The following is a 15193-nucleotide window of genomic DNA, read 5'->3' as shown; positions in this document are numbered from 1 at the left end:
ATGCATGTACACATATACACACATATTTATGTTTTAGCTTTATGTATATATACTGTAATAAATTCAAATACAGCTTATACTTAAAAAAAAAAAAAAACTAAGTCATCAATTAAAAAAAAACTATTTTAAAACAACATGATTTTTTAAATCTATTAAAAAAATTACAATTGTATCTTTGTTTTTCCTACACAATAATCAGCATCTTGTTATCTTACAAATAAATCATAAATTTGCATATTAGAACAAATTGTGTCTTATTATTTAACAGTCTGTTTAGGTAAAAGCCAACACAAAGATTGTAAATAAAGGCTGTAATGACTCCCAGTTCATTCATCACACTGTAAATGGAAGGTCAAGTCAAATGCATTGGACAGTATTTCCCACACTGTGCTCTTTGACAGCGTCAGTGTTTGAGTCAGATATCCAGTGTGACAGTAAACACAGTAGTGTGTTATTGTTGAGTGTGTTGTGTGGAAGTAAATCTCAGCAGTGTGTGAGTCCGTGTTGAACAGGATCGAAGCTCGTCTCCTCATAACTCACGCTGGAAGTGCTCGACGCGACACGCTCACCATTAATATCCTCAGTGAGAGCGCCAGCCTTCTACAGCTCCTGAACTTTACGACGCTTCCATTGATCAGCGATCCACAACAACAAAACGCTGCTTATTTATCGCTCTGGAGTGTTACTCAGGCCCTGATTAAAACATCTGTCACAGACGGGACGCTGACTGAAAAAGGCTAAATGATCACTGCTGCTTCCATTAGCCTCTGGAGGGAGAGAGAGGAGAGGGAGAGAGAGAGAGAGGAGAGAGAGAGAGAGAGAGAGAGAGAGAGAGAGAGAGAGAGAGAGAGAGAGAGAGGGAGAGAGAGAGAGAGAGAGACATCTGAACAGAGACTGGTTTGGATTACGATCATTAGAGCAGATCACTGACCTGAGACCAGCTGGAGTGACCCAGGCTCAAGTGAACGTGTGTTAGACATCGACTGTAACTAAAGCCCATAAGAAGATCAACAGGTCAACGAGGAGGAGTAATTAAGTGCCCTAACTAGGTGCCAGCTGCAGTTCTTCACTGAAAAGCCAAATACTGTAGTGTTCTACAGCAAATAGAAGTAAATAGGAAATAAAAATGTCTGCAGTGTTCAAGGCTGGATGCAATAATAAACGAACAGCCCGATCAGAGTAGAGTGATTCTTGAAGACATGACACTTTCACAGAGCAAACGCATCTCTCGTTCACACGCTGAAGATGTCCTCCGTCTGAACCGTGAATGTGTGAGGTTTCAGAACAACCTGCTTGACCACGGCTCTGATGGAAACTGACCAAACGTTCCCCACAAGATAACAGCAGCCCAAAGAGAAAGACATTTTAGTCACAGATGGAAACGTCTGGATGCCATTCGTTAGATCATTTAAAACCAATAATAATAATAATAATAATAATAATAATAATAATATTAAATAATGTCTTGCAAATACAAAGAGAAAAATCTAAGAAAATCTGCAGAGAATATATTTAAAATATATATATATTTAAAGTTTCAATTGTATATTGTATTTTTTATTTTATGATTATGTTCTACTTAATAAATCAAATATTTTAATAAAACAAGAAAAAAACAACAATAAAACATGTATTTATTAAAATTATTTTATATACGATTTTGTTAAGTATTTATTTATATATACTTAATTATTAATACACAAAATTTGCATCATGTTAAAATATTTCTTTTTAAAATACAAACTGTTATATTTATGATTTATTTAGGTATTTATTTTTATATTTAATTATCAATACACAAAAATTTGCATAAAATACAAATGTTTAATAATTCATTAAATATTTTGTTATATGCATGATTTAAGCATGATGTAAGCATTCATTTTTATATTTAATTAATACACAAAAAATTGCACAAAAAAATTATAATTATCTGTTATAATAAGTATTTATTTTATATTTAGTTATTAATGAACAAAAATAATTGCATAACGAAAAATAAATGAAATGTTTTATTTGTTTTCCTGCATTTCATGAGTCAAATGTGTCGTTATTTATATATGAACGTAAAATCCCAGGGATAAGACGCCTTTCTAATGTCACTATATTGGGTTTGTAAAGGTATCAGGGTTTGAGATCAAGAAAGACATGCAACATCAGGTTTGATTTCTGTCCGTGGATATAAACTGTTCAGGAGAAGGAAGGCTTCTGGACGGACTGAGATCAGCAGCTGCGTATAAACACCAGCGCTTCCACCAGAGGAAGGGGAGTCGTCAGCATACACTCCTCCGTGTCGTGTTTGTGTGTGTGCTGTAGTGTGTTTGGACTCACAGGCGATCCGGACGTGGGCTTTACGGCTCTTGGTGGTTCCTGCCGAGCTCCAGGCCACACACTGACACCAGAAATCCTCCAAACCAAAGAGTTCCTCCACCTGCTGACGGGTGATCTCGATACTGGCCTCCCGCACCACCAGACCTGCACACACACACACACACACACACACACACACACACACATTAGGTTTCTGTGAATACTGGGGTCTTTCCATAGACTTCTATTACTCTTAAACTGACCAAATGATATTTTCTGTCACCTAACCTGAATCTCAAAGACTGCCAGTCAAGATCACATCTGTCTGCAACACATGCCATGTTTAACTAGTTCATAAAAAGCTGTGTTAGGTTTTTTAATGGTAAAATAAGTGTAATGCATGGCTGTGTAGAGATCATATGAGCGTGACCAAACACACACACACACACAGATGGACTGCCAGGATGATGGAGCTGTTTGGACTCTTTTCTAGCCGCATTTGTAGCATCACACCGGCCTGATCCTGTTTGCTAAACTCCTGATTATTGTTCATCTGTCCACTGGACGCTAAACAAATGAACACACCCACACCACGGCCTCCATCTATACTTCAGACATATATATCAACAGAGAGATGCGGATAATCTGATCAGAAACATGACGTATCGTTCTCACATCTCTTAAGATGAGTGTGTAAGAGGAGACGTCGCTCAGCTGTGTGTGTGTGTGTGTGTGTGTGTGTTGCGTGGCCAGCGGCTCCAGCTCGAGTCGTAAAGCTGCTATGCTAATGCTAATGTGCTGCTCTGCTCTCCTCCATCCAGCTTCTTCTACAGACTAATTGCTTGTTGCTTCATCTGCACACAGTTTAAATCAAACGTATGACTGACTCCTCAAAGTAAAAAAAAAAAACTTTGTGTAGTAAAAGACAATGTTTTTACTTATTTATTTCATACTCATGTATGAATATGGTTTATTTTAATCAGTAAGATTCAGTAAGACATGTAAAACATGAAATTGAAAAGTCTAATATACTTTTTTTCATATACAGTATGCATTCAGATAAATTATAAACATAAAATTCTATACATTTTTATTATAATAAACACTATTTAAACTGAACTGAGCTGGATGATGACATCACTGACTTCAATGATGATCGAGTGTTTACTGTTGTCCCTTTGCATTATTACACTATTTGACACTTTAATATTGTAAAGCTGCTTTGACAATCTGTTAAAAGCACTATATAAATAAAGGTGAACTGACTTACCAAACTGAAAGTACAGACAGTCTCTAAATAGATAATAAATATATAATATGTGATAATATAAACACATCTAAATATAATTTTTGATTTGAATTTATATAATATTTTTTAAATAATTGTAGTTATTTTTTTATCATTCTAAAAATACTTTCCAAATTATTATAAAAATAATCATTTTATTATTACAAAAAAAACAATTATGTAAATAAATTGATAGAAGATTTGCATAACTCATGTTATTGTAGAATAATAAATAATTGTAAAATATTTTTTACATTTTATAAATATATTTAAAAATATTAAAATAATTCTAAATCATATACATATACATACATACATATATATATATATATATATATATATATATACATATATATATATATATATATATATATATATATATATATATATATTTAGAAAGTTGGATCTAGTTTAACGTCACACTGCCAGACATAACTTAATCCGTCGACAAAAACAATAAATTGCTCTAAAATCACTAAAATGACTTTTGTTTTTATCTGATTTCCTATCTAGACCATAAAGCTCCTGTAATTATGTGAACCAGCAGTCAGATTTCTAGATAAGTGTTTAGTGAACATTCTGATATATTAAACGCTCACTTTTCACCATGCAATCAAATCAACATCCAGTACATGCAGCTCAAAATCATGTTTCTCTCAGAAACACGTCACATTATGGAAGTGAAATGATTTGCAAACTCAGTCTCATGTTAATGTTCTGTTGTAAATCCTGAAATGAAACAATCCAGCAGTTATTGTACTGCACACGTAACACGCTGTAGAAATGAAGACAAACAGGCCTGTATTCTCTCTCCAGTTATTTAGCCGCTTATTAGGATTAGGAATCTAGAGCTGGCACTGAAATGACATTTCTAATGCGCTGAATAGAGCCCACATTTCTCACACATTATTCCTATCCTCCAAAGCCAACAACCATTTCAACTTGCCGTTATATTATATTGGAAGCTACAATGCAGAAAAGCTTTATTGGAAATGCGGCGTTCATCTTCGACAGAATTATTCCCGAGGCCGTCATTCAGCTCCTCACAAACTCATTTCAGACGCTCAAAGTCTGGCCTGGAAACGATGGCATGAGGAGCGACGTGAAGTGGATTGATTGAGGCAGAGGCCTGTGGGAACGGCTGCTCAGTGACCGCAGCGTGATTGACCCTGTTTATGAGCCACTATCAGCTTCAATAATTAAAACTTGTGTGATGCTGGAGCTTCAGCCCAGAGAAATATACAAGCATTATGTACTGTACTGTTTTAAATCAGTGAATTGTTTGAATATGGCAAAATATAAACAATAATGTTATAATATTTTATTATATAGAATAATATTGACAATAAAAAAAAAGTTTAAAGTTTAAAGTTTAATTATTTAAAAAAATATTTTTTTAACTGTATTATAGAAGTTGATGTCCATTTTAACTGATTAGAAAAATTATTGTATAATTAATTCTAGATTAAATAATAATTGAAGTTCAATTCATATCCATTTAAAATAAATCAAAGATAAATATAAAAATTGTAAAAACCTTCATGTTTTTTTATATTTAACAATGTTTATTAAATTTAACAATTGTTTAATTTATACAATATAAAAAAAATAAAACCGGTAAAATAACATAAAATATTAAAAACTATCATAGTTTTAAAAATAAACTTACACAATATTTCATGTAAAATAATGTTACATTTGTAGATATACATTATAAAAATATGTTTTTTAATATAATTGTATCATTTAAAAGGTTTATTAAATAATATAATTTTATAATTCGTATCTGTGAAATAAATATGTAATTATAAATAAAATAAATACTGATTTAAAAAAAATAAGTTAAATATAAAATCATATCATATAAAAATTAAATAAAAATTATACAATACTAAATGTTAAATATACATTTAAAAATTACATTTCAATACTTAATAGAAATGTTTAAGATAATATCAGTTAAATTCACATTTATATCAGCCATCATGTTGAATCTCAATCTTCACATAAAAATGACAATGACATTTATATTGTCATTATATTATTTTTATTTTATATAATATAAAATATAAAAATTATATTTATTAACTATATTATATAATATTTATGGTTATTTAAACATTAAATTTAAAATGCATATAAAATATTGCTCTTTTTTTAACATTTTTATTCTTATATGTAGTATTCTTATATTCGGCCAAATAAGAAAATATCTGGACAGCATGTGCTGGATTAAACCTTCACATGATGAGACTGACACTTTTGGCAAAAGCAATAAAATTGAAGCTTTCCTATTTACTCCTGGTGGCCGTTTTGTGTGGCAAGTGACATAATTAATCACGGCAGGTGAGAAACACATGGCTCAGAAGAAACAAATCGACTGCCATCCATCTTGTGTCACTCCTAAGTGCCGTAGCTCACGGATGAAAACCGGCTCACACCCATCGCAATCATTCAGATGCTATAAATAGGCACGATCCCCGAACGGCTCATCGGATGAGTGTTTAAGAGGCCGGATCGATAGGAGAACATTTGAGTAGGTGTTTCTCCACAAAGCCACTCCGTTGGCTTCCAGAGAAATCCATTTGCAGCAAGCTAATGATCTGCTGCTCAGCCTCCGCAGTAAGCCAACTCTTTCTTTATTTATTTTGGGGACAGTAGGCTGGAGCCTCGCGGCTCTGCTCCAGCTCCATGCAAAATGTCTCTTAATCTGCTTCTCTGACCAAATACACCAAGAACAGCAGTGCAAGAGAGAGCCATCACAACAGAGGAGAGGAGAGGAGATGAGAGAGGAGGGGGGAGATGAGATGAGATGAGAGGAGAGAGGGGAGGAGGACAGGAGAGGAGAGGAGAGGAGAGAGGAGAGGAGAGAGGAGAGGAGAGGAGAGAGGAGAGAGGAGATGAGAGAGAGGAGAGGAGAGGAGAGGAGAGGAGAGGAGAGGAGAGGAGAGGAGAGGAGAGAGGAGAGGAGAGAGGGGAGGAGGAGAGGAGAGGAGATGAGAGAGAGGGGATGAGATGAGATGAGATGAGAGAGGGGAGGAGGACAGGAGAGGAGAGGAGAGAGAAGAGGAGAGAGGAGAGAGAGGGGAGGAGGAGAGGAGAGGAGAGAGGAGAGAGGAGAGAGAGGGGAGGGGGAGAGGGGATGAGATGAGATGAGATGAGAGGAGAGAGGGGAGGAGAGGAGAGGAGAGGAGAGAGAAGAGGAGAGAGGAGAGAGAGGGGAGGGGGAGAGGGGATGAGATGAGGAGAGGAGAGAGGAGAGGAGGAGAGGAGAGGAGAGAGGGGAGGATGAGAGGAGAGGAGAGAGGGGAGGATGAGAGGAGAGGAGAGAGGGGAGGATGAGAGGAGAGGAGAGAGGGGAGGAGGAGAGGAGAGGAGAGAGGGGAGGAGGACAGGAGAGGAGAGAGGGGAGGAGGAGAGGAGAGGAGAGGAGAGAGGGGAGGATGAGAGGAGAGGAGAGGAGAGGGGAGGATGAGAGGAGAGGAGGACAGGAGAGGAGAGAGGGGAGGAGGAGAGGAGAGGAGAGAGGGGAGGAGGAGAGGAGAGGAGAGAGGGGGGAGGAGGACAGGGAGAGGAGAGAGGGGGGAGGATGAGAGGAGAGGAGAGGAGAGGGGAGGATGAGAGGAGAGGAGGACAGGAGAGGAGAGAGGGGAGGAGGAGAGGAGAGGAAGAGAGGGGAGGATGAGAGGGAGAGGAGAGAGGGGAGGATGAGAGGAGAGGAGAGGAGAGAGGGGAGGTGAGAGGAGAGGAGAGGAGAGAGGGGAGGATGAGAGGAGAGGAGGACAGGAGAGGAGAGAGGAGGGAGAGGAGAGGAGGAGAGAGGGGAGGAGGAGAGGGAGGAGGAGAGAGGGGAGGATGAGAGGAGAGGAGGAGGAGAGAGGGGAGGATGAGAGGAGAGGAGGAGAGGAGAGAGGAGAGGAGAGAGGGGAGGAGGAGAGGAGGAGAGGAGAGGAGAGAGGGGAGGAGGAGAGGAGAGGAGAGAGGGGAGGAGGAGAGGAGAGGAGAGGGAGGATGAGAGGAGAGGAGAGGAGAGGGAGGAGGAGAGGAGAGGAGAGAGGAGAGGAGAGAGGGGAGGAGGACAGGAGAGGAGAGGAGAGAGGGGAGGAGGACAGGAGAGGAGAGAGGAGAGAGGAGAGAGAGGGGAGGGGGAGAGGGGATGAGATGAGATGAGATGAGAGGAGAGAGGGGAGGAGAGGAGAGGAGAGGAGAGAGAAGAGGAGAGAGGAGAGAGAGGGGAGGGGGAGAGGGGATGAGATGAGGAGAGGAGAGAGGAGAGGAGGAGAGGAGAGGAGAGAGGGGAGGATGAGAGGAGAGGAGAGAGGGGAGGATGAGAGGAGAGGAGAGAGGGGAGGATGAGAGGAGAGGAGAGAGGGGAGGAGGAGAGGAGAGGAGAGAGGGGAGGAGGACAGGAGAGGAGAGAGGGGAGGAGGAGAGGAGAGGAGAGGAGAGAGGGGAGGATGAGAGGAGAGGAGAGGAGAGGGGAGGATGAGAGGAGAGGAGAGGAGAGGGGAGGATGAGAGGAGAGGAGGACAGGAGAGGAGAGAGGGGAGGAGGAGAGGAGAGGAGAGAGGGGAGGAGGAGAGGAGAGGAGAGAGGGGAGGAGGACAGGAGAGGAGAGAGGGGAGGATGAGAGGAGAGGAGAGGAGAGGAGAGGGGAGGATGAGAGGAGAGGAGGACAGGAGAGGAGAGAGGGGAGGAGGAGAGGAGAGGAGAGAGGGAGGATGAGAGGAGAGGAGAGAGGGGAGGATGAGAGGAGAGGAGAGGAGAGAGGGGAGGATGAGAGGAGAGGAGAGGAGAGAGGGGAGGATGAGAGGAGAGGAGGACAGGAGAGGAGAGAGGGGAGGAGGAGAGGAGAGGAGAGAGGGGAGGATGAGAGGAGAGGAGAGGAGAGAGGGGAGGATGAGAGGAGAGGAGGACAGGAGAGGAGAGAGGGGAGGAGGAGAGGAGAGGAGAGAGGGGAGGATGAGAGGAGAGGAGAGGAGAGAGGGGAGGATGAGAGGAGAGGAGAGGAGAGAGGAGAGGAGAGAGGGGAGGAGGAGAGGAGAGGAGAGAGGGGAGGAGGAGAGGAGAGGAGAGAGGGGAGGATGAGAGGAGAGGAGAGGAGAGAGGGGAGGATGAGAGGAGAGGAGAGGAGAGAGGAGAGGAGAGAGGGGAGGAGGACAGGAGAGGAGAGGAGAGAGGGGAGGAGGACAGGAGAGGAGAGGAGAGGAGAGAGGGGAGGAGGACAGGAGAGGAGAGGAGAGAGGAGAGAGGAGAGAGGGGAGGAGGACAGGAAAGGAGAGGAGAGGAGAGAGGGGAGGAGGAGAGGAGAGGAGAGAGGAGAGAGGGGAGGAGGACAGGAGAGGAGAGGAGAGAGGGGAGGAGGACAGGAGAGGAGAGGAGAGAGGGGAGGATGAGAGGAGAGGAGAGAGGGGAGGAGGACAGGAGAGGAGAGGAGAGGAGGACAGGAGAGGAGAGGAGAGGAGAGGAGAGGAGAGAGGAGAGGAGAGGAGAGAGGGGAGGAGGACAGGAGAGGAGAGGAGAGAGGGAGGATGAGAGGAGAGGAGAGGAGAGAGGGGAGGATGAGAGGAGAGGAGAGGAGAGGAGAAGAGGAGAGAGGGCAGAGGAGAGGAGAGAGAGGAGAGGAGATGAGAGAAGCGGAGATGAGAGAAGAGGAAAGGAGAGGAGCGAGAGGAGAGGAAAGGAGAGAGGAGGGGAGAGGAGAGGAGAAAGGGGAGGAGAGTGGAGAGGACAAAGGGGAGGACAGGAGAGTAGAGGAGAGGAGAGAGGGTAGGAAAGAGTAGAGAAAAGATGGGAGGAGAGGAGAGAGGAGGAAAGATGACAGGGGAGTAGAGTAGAGAGGGGAGGAGAGAGGGGAGGAGAAAAGAGGAGAGGAGCACACCAACTCCTCTGACATTCAGGGACAAGGGCCCATACTCAGCGTTAGCCTCATCTTCATCAATGTCACAGCTAAGAAAGCTGCCGACAGGATAATTGAAAACCAGTTTGCTGCGAGCTTTAAACTTAAACCCCAATACACAGATGAAGATTTTATTTCCATTCAATTCAATCTGCATGTCTGTTTGATGCGTGTTATTGTGCGTGTGAAGTTTTAGCAGGTTCCTCCAGTGAATCACAATGGTCAGTGTGAGAGAGAATCAAACACCCCGAGGGTCTGGAGCCATTACAGAGGACACGGCTGCTTTGATTGGCTGCATTCAGCTGCCAAAGAAGGGAAATTGAGTTGTCGCCGCGAGCACACAGGTAGCAATCTCGCTCTCTGGCATTCAGTGCCACGTCCCTATTGAACGGCTGGATATTAAATCCCCACGGAAACACACACACACACACACGCCAGCATTGTCCAGAACCTCATTTCCAGCCCAACATCACTCCCATCCTCTGCAGGATTCAATAAACGGTCTATGCTGAGGGTTTACATGACAATAAATTACAAATTCGGACCGGACAAAATCAAGTAACACAATTGTGCCAAATTGTGCAATTGGTCATGGCATCGATGTCATATTTTGAAACACATTCGTTTTGCAAAAAATGTCAAGTTGTCTTTTAGATTATAATGTGTTTGTCTGTTTTTTTTTATAAGCAAAACTGCATAAAAAGAGATGTTTAAAAACCAAACTAGACTGACAACAAACAAGATTGTGAAAATTATAGGTTTTAGTGACGTTTTGTATTTAAAATGGTAATTAATTGATTTCCTAACGCGACGCAGCAATCAGTGCAGCTATTAGCCGAGTGACTTCCCATACTGCGTCACTGATTGTTATGGTGACCCCGCAGACACGTAATAGATGAACGCGGCAAAAAGAGACATCATAAAGAGTGAAATCCTGAATGAAAATCTTCTAAGTACTTTGTGTATATCTCCATAATTAATTATAGTAAAATATCAAGAAGTTCATAAATACCGAATTCCCTTGTCTTTCTTATCGATGTTTGAACGAAAAAAAAATGAACGACGTGTTTGAAAAAAGAAGTCAAAGTGCCCGTCTCAACGAGTTTCCCCGTAAACGCAGTCAGAGAAAGAAAACGGATGCGTGTCATTACAGGTATTAGATACATGCATTCATCTTAAAGGGACAGCAACCCAATTTACCTGCAGCTGTTTGTGTCACCAAAGTTAATCAAACAAAAGAGAAAGAAAAAATACACTTCTGTAGCTAAAGATGAACTGTATTAATTATATGAATCATATTTAATGTAAGGGAAGTCGTGGCCTAATGGTTAGACTCGCAATCGAAAGGTTGTGAGTTCGAGTCTCGGGGAGTGCATGTACAGTTCTCTCTCCACCTTCAATAACATGACTGAGCTGCCCTTGAGCAAGGCACCGAATATATATATATATATATATAAATAATAATACATAAAATAAATTGATACTTTAATTGTAACTTTTAAAAATAAAGAAAACACTTTTTCGCATGAAATACAGAGAATGGAAAGAAATAGCGGTTCAGATCTAAAGGTGCCAGCGGCTCGTGATTCGCTGAATGTCATCATCACAGGAAACAGCGGCACTAAAGTAGCGGCCAAAACATGCTAAAATGAGCTGAGAGACGCTGAACTCTTCAGAGCAACAGAAACACAGATGAGACACAAAGGAGACAGAAGAGTTGAAAGCGAGCTCCTGAAGCGCTCTGTAACTGCAGAGAGAAGCTCCAGATCCCACGAGTGATTGTTACCAAGGGTTCATGTGAAACTAGTGTCAGACAGAAGATCTGGGCATCAAATCCTCCTAATGATGGCCGTGTCCCAAACAAACCCCTTCTATCGCGAGTTTACAGCCTTCTCTGTTCAACCCTCGCAGTTTAACAAGGCTGAGAAATTCCACTCTCATTACAAGCTGGAGGAAGGTGGGGGGCGCCGTAAAAAGTCTCCTCTGAATTATTCATTTGCTTGATTTTCTGACTTTAAGACCCGACCGCCCGAGGGACGAGAGCTGCTGTGCATACGAGGCCTTCTCACTCAAATTTGTGTGCTTTTCTCTTTACCCCATCCCAAAACACCCCTGCTGATACAGAAATGAGTTTACAAACTGGACTGACAACTGTATTCTGATGAATAAATAAACATTATATACGCCACCTCACAAACACATTTATATTTTAATTAACAACTATAAAAAGATAACTATTTATAATAAAATATTCAATACATGTGATTTTTTTAACATTTAATATTTATATTTTTAAGTATTATGTAATATGATATCAATAACTACATGTAAAATATTATTCAAAACTTATATAATTGAGTATTTGCTTGTATTAACATAATATACTAAAATATTATTAATGTACTTTATTAAAGTCGGCATGAAACGGAAGTTGAGATTGTCATTTTTTCCTTGCTGTGACGTATATCCAAGTTAAACGGGTTCTGAAATTAGAAAAAAAATGTAGGGCGGGGCTTGGTTTCGTCCATCGGGGAATTGATTGGATCGTTGGAGGTTGGGCGTTGCAAACAATATTGCGTATTGCTGGCTGAGAAGACTGACACTGACAAGTTTCTCTGAGAGGCGGTGCAGAAATGAGACAGACACCTATAGCCGCACCCTCATCGGCTCTGGCCGCACCCTTTCGCCATGGCACATGACCGAAAGAGAAGAGAGGTCGTTTCGAGGGGGGATGGTAGGGTAATGTATTTGATTAAAGATTATAAGGGTACATGAATTTTTAAAAAATAATGAAGTGCACAGATAAATCATTTATAATAAACACTACAATATTACATATAAAAAGAATATTTGTCAAATTTGATTTCATGCCGACTTTAATACATGATTAAAATATTATATGCAGCATCTCATCACCCAATATTATATTTTTATAATATATGAATTAAAAATATACTGTAAAAAAAAAGAAAAAAATAAGAATAATGTTTCTTAATTTTTAATAGTTACATTATGAAAAACTATCATGTAATATGATATATATATATATATATATATATATATATATATATATATATATATATATATATATATATACATATACACACACATATACACATATATATACTAATTTTTTTAATTAAAGAAAATAAAATACATAAAAATATGCATTATTAAAAATATTTATATATAATAATATATTTATTTTAAACTTTTAAATAGATGTACATTTAAAATATTTTAATAATAATGTTACAGGAAATATATAAATAAATTATATATATATATATATATATATATATATATATATATATATATATATATATATATATATATATATATATATATATATATATATATTAGGGCTGTCAAATGATTAAAAAAATTTTTTCAATCAAATTAATCAGAATTTTCAGTGGATTAATCAGGATTAATCACTATTTGCAATTACACCTGAATCCTGACCATTTTTTTTTCCTGAAATGCATACCAAAAGATAAATAACAGGACACAGATACAAGTTCTTTTTTTCTGAATTTCAAAAGTTTAACATTTAATTAGATCAAATTTACCTGAGCACTATATCAAACCATGCCATTTAACTACAGATAGTGTAAGAGTTTTAGGTGAACCAGTGGTTAAATATAGCCACATCTATGAATATAGCCAAATATAGATAAACATAGCCATATCTATGAAATTATGCATAGAGAAACTGGAAAGAATGAACTCAGAAACACAAACATGCGCCACCATCACATAAGCAGCACTCTGGGCACTCTTGTTTTTGGGAGGTGTTCATTTGCTCTGCCACAAAACTTTAGGATCGATATTTTCTCGTTCTGAAGGCTTCAAGTGCCAGTAAAACCAAGTAAAAATGCATATGCTTCTCCAAACAGCTGTAATTTTCGCTGCATTGCATGTATGCGTTCTGCGCATGCGCAGTGTGAAACACAGGACGCTATAACAGGAAGAAGCTCCAGCGTATCAACTACCAAAGTCGTCTCTGTTTATCGAGCTTGGCATGAATGTATTTGAGAGTAACTGGGGTAAAACCTTAAGCTTCTTCTGTGTTTTCGTCGCGGCGCTCACTGCTGTTTTTTACTATCTTGAGAATTCAGAGATCGACGAGACTTTCCTGACCTGAATAATTTGTCACACTGCGCATGCGTGAAATGCGTTAAAAAATTTGACGTAATTAACAACAAACGACTAATTAATGTCGTTAACGCGCTATTTTTGACATCCCTAATACATATATATATATATACACACACACACAAACACATATATATATCATTAAAGGGGGGGTGAAATGCTATTTCAGGCATACTGAGTTTTTTACACTGTTAAAGAGTTGGATTCCCATGCTAAACATGGACAAAGTTTCAAAAATTAAGTTGTACGTTTGAAGGAGTATTTCTGTTCCAAAAATACTCCTTCCGGTTTGTCACCAGTTTCGGAAAGTTTTTTTCGAGTATGGCTCTGTGTGACGTTAGATGGAGCGGAATTTCCTTATATGGGTCCTGAGGCACTTCTGCTGGAAGAGCGCGCGCTCCCGTATAGCAGAGCACTGAGAGCACAACAGACTTCACTGATCAGAGCGAGAGCGTCCCGAAAAGTCACAAAAGGAGTGTGTTTTTGGTTGCCAGGGCAAGACAACCCTGCACAGATTACCAAAAGAGAAACAGCATTAAGGGAGCAGTGGATGGAGTTTATTTTTACAGAGCATCAACGGAGTTGTGCAAGTGTTTGTGTTTGTTCCCTGCATTTCGAAGATGCTTGTTTTACAAACAAGGCCCAGTTTGACGCCGGATTTGCACATCGTTTATTTCTTAAGGATGATGCAATCCCAACGAAAAAGGGGCACGATCGTGTGTTGGAACCACATGCGGTGAGTAAAACTGCTTCAAATATCTCTGCCTCCTTGTTAGTGCGTCCGCCTCCCATCGGAGACCCGGGTTCGAGCCCCGCTCGGAGCGAGTCGCTGCTGCTGCTCTCGTTCAGTTTCAGCCTTCACAGCTGTCACAGCTTCCAAACACTCAAAGCAACTGGCGCTCGTGATTCTTTAGCTCCGCCCACACGTCACGCCTCCAGGCGCTCGTGTTTTTCCGGGAAAAATCGGTACAGACTATCTTTCTCTTATGAATATAATAAAACTAAATACTTTTTGGAGTTATGAAGGATGCAGTACTACTCTATAGGTACTCAAGATTAACATGATATTGAGTGAAAACGAGCATTTCACCCCCCCTTTAATATCCGAACCCTCTGTGCGGTACTCACCCGAGGTCTCGTCCACGCGCTCCTCCACCGTGTGCTCCTTCTGATGGACCCACTCACTGTTGCACTTGAAGTAGATCTGCGTGGCCGGCGTGGCTTTGCAGTAAAGGTTAACAGGCTTGTTCTTGACGATGTACGCCTCCTCCGGCTCCATCAGGAAGTGCGGGAGCGGCTCGGGTGGATCCGAGGGGAACGTCTCCGGGAGTTCACCCAATCCCAGATAGTCGTCATCTACAGAGCAAAGAGAAGATGAGAAGAAGTGAGTGTTTCTATAGAGATTGCTCATATGTTCATGTGTTTGCCTGCGAGGCTGTGAGCTACTGTTCATGACAGCTAAAGAGAAACAGACCCAGACGCTCGTCACGGAGAGACTGTAATCACACGCAGCTTGTGCATGTAAGAAAAGTCATTTA

At 40.5% G+C, this 15193-nt stretch overlaps 1 protein-coding gene across 1 annotated transcript in view; it reads right to left on the bottom strand.

Annotated features, from left to right (window-relative positions):
- unc5cb (unc-5 netrin receptor Cb) overlaps positions 1-15193 on the bottom strand; it is a 147143-nt gene that overhangs the window by 58785 nt on the left and 73165 nt on the right. The window contains exons 3-4 of the mRNA XM_026242298.1: positions 14784-15011; positions 2332-2475 (exon numbers count right to left, since the gene is read on the bottom strand). Of these exons, the coding sequence (XP_026098083.1) occupies positions 2332-2475; positions 14784-15011 (372 nt within the window). The remainder of the gene's footprint in view (positions 1-2331; positions 2476-14783; positions 15012-15193) is intronic.

Source organism: Carassius auratus, unplaced genomic scaffold (genome assembly GCF_003368295.1).
Source record: "Carassius auratus strain Wakin unplaced genomic scaffold, ASM336829v1 scaf_tig00001218, whole genome shotgun sequence".
NCBI lineage: Eukaryota > Metazoa > Chordata > Actinopteri > Cypriniformes > Cyprinidae > Carassius > Carassius auratus.
Note: the sequence above shows the minus strand (reverse complement) of the source record. Positions and strands in the feature narration are given on the sequence as shown.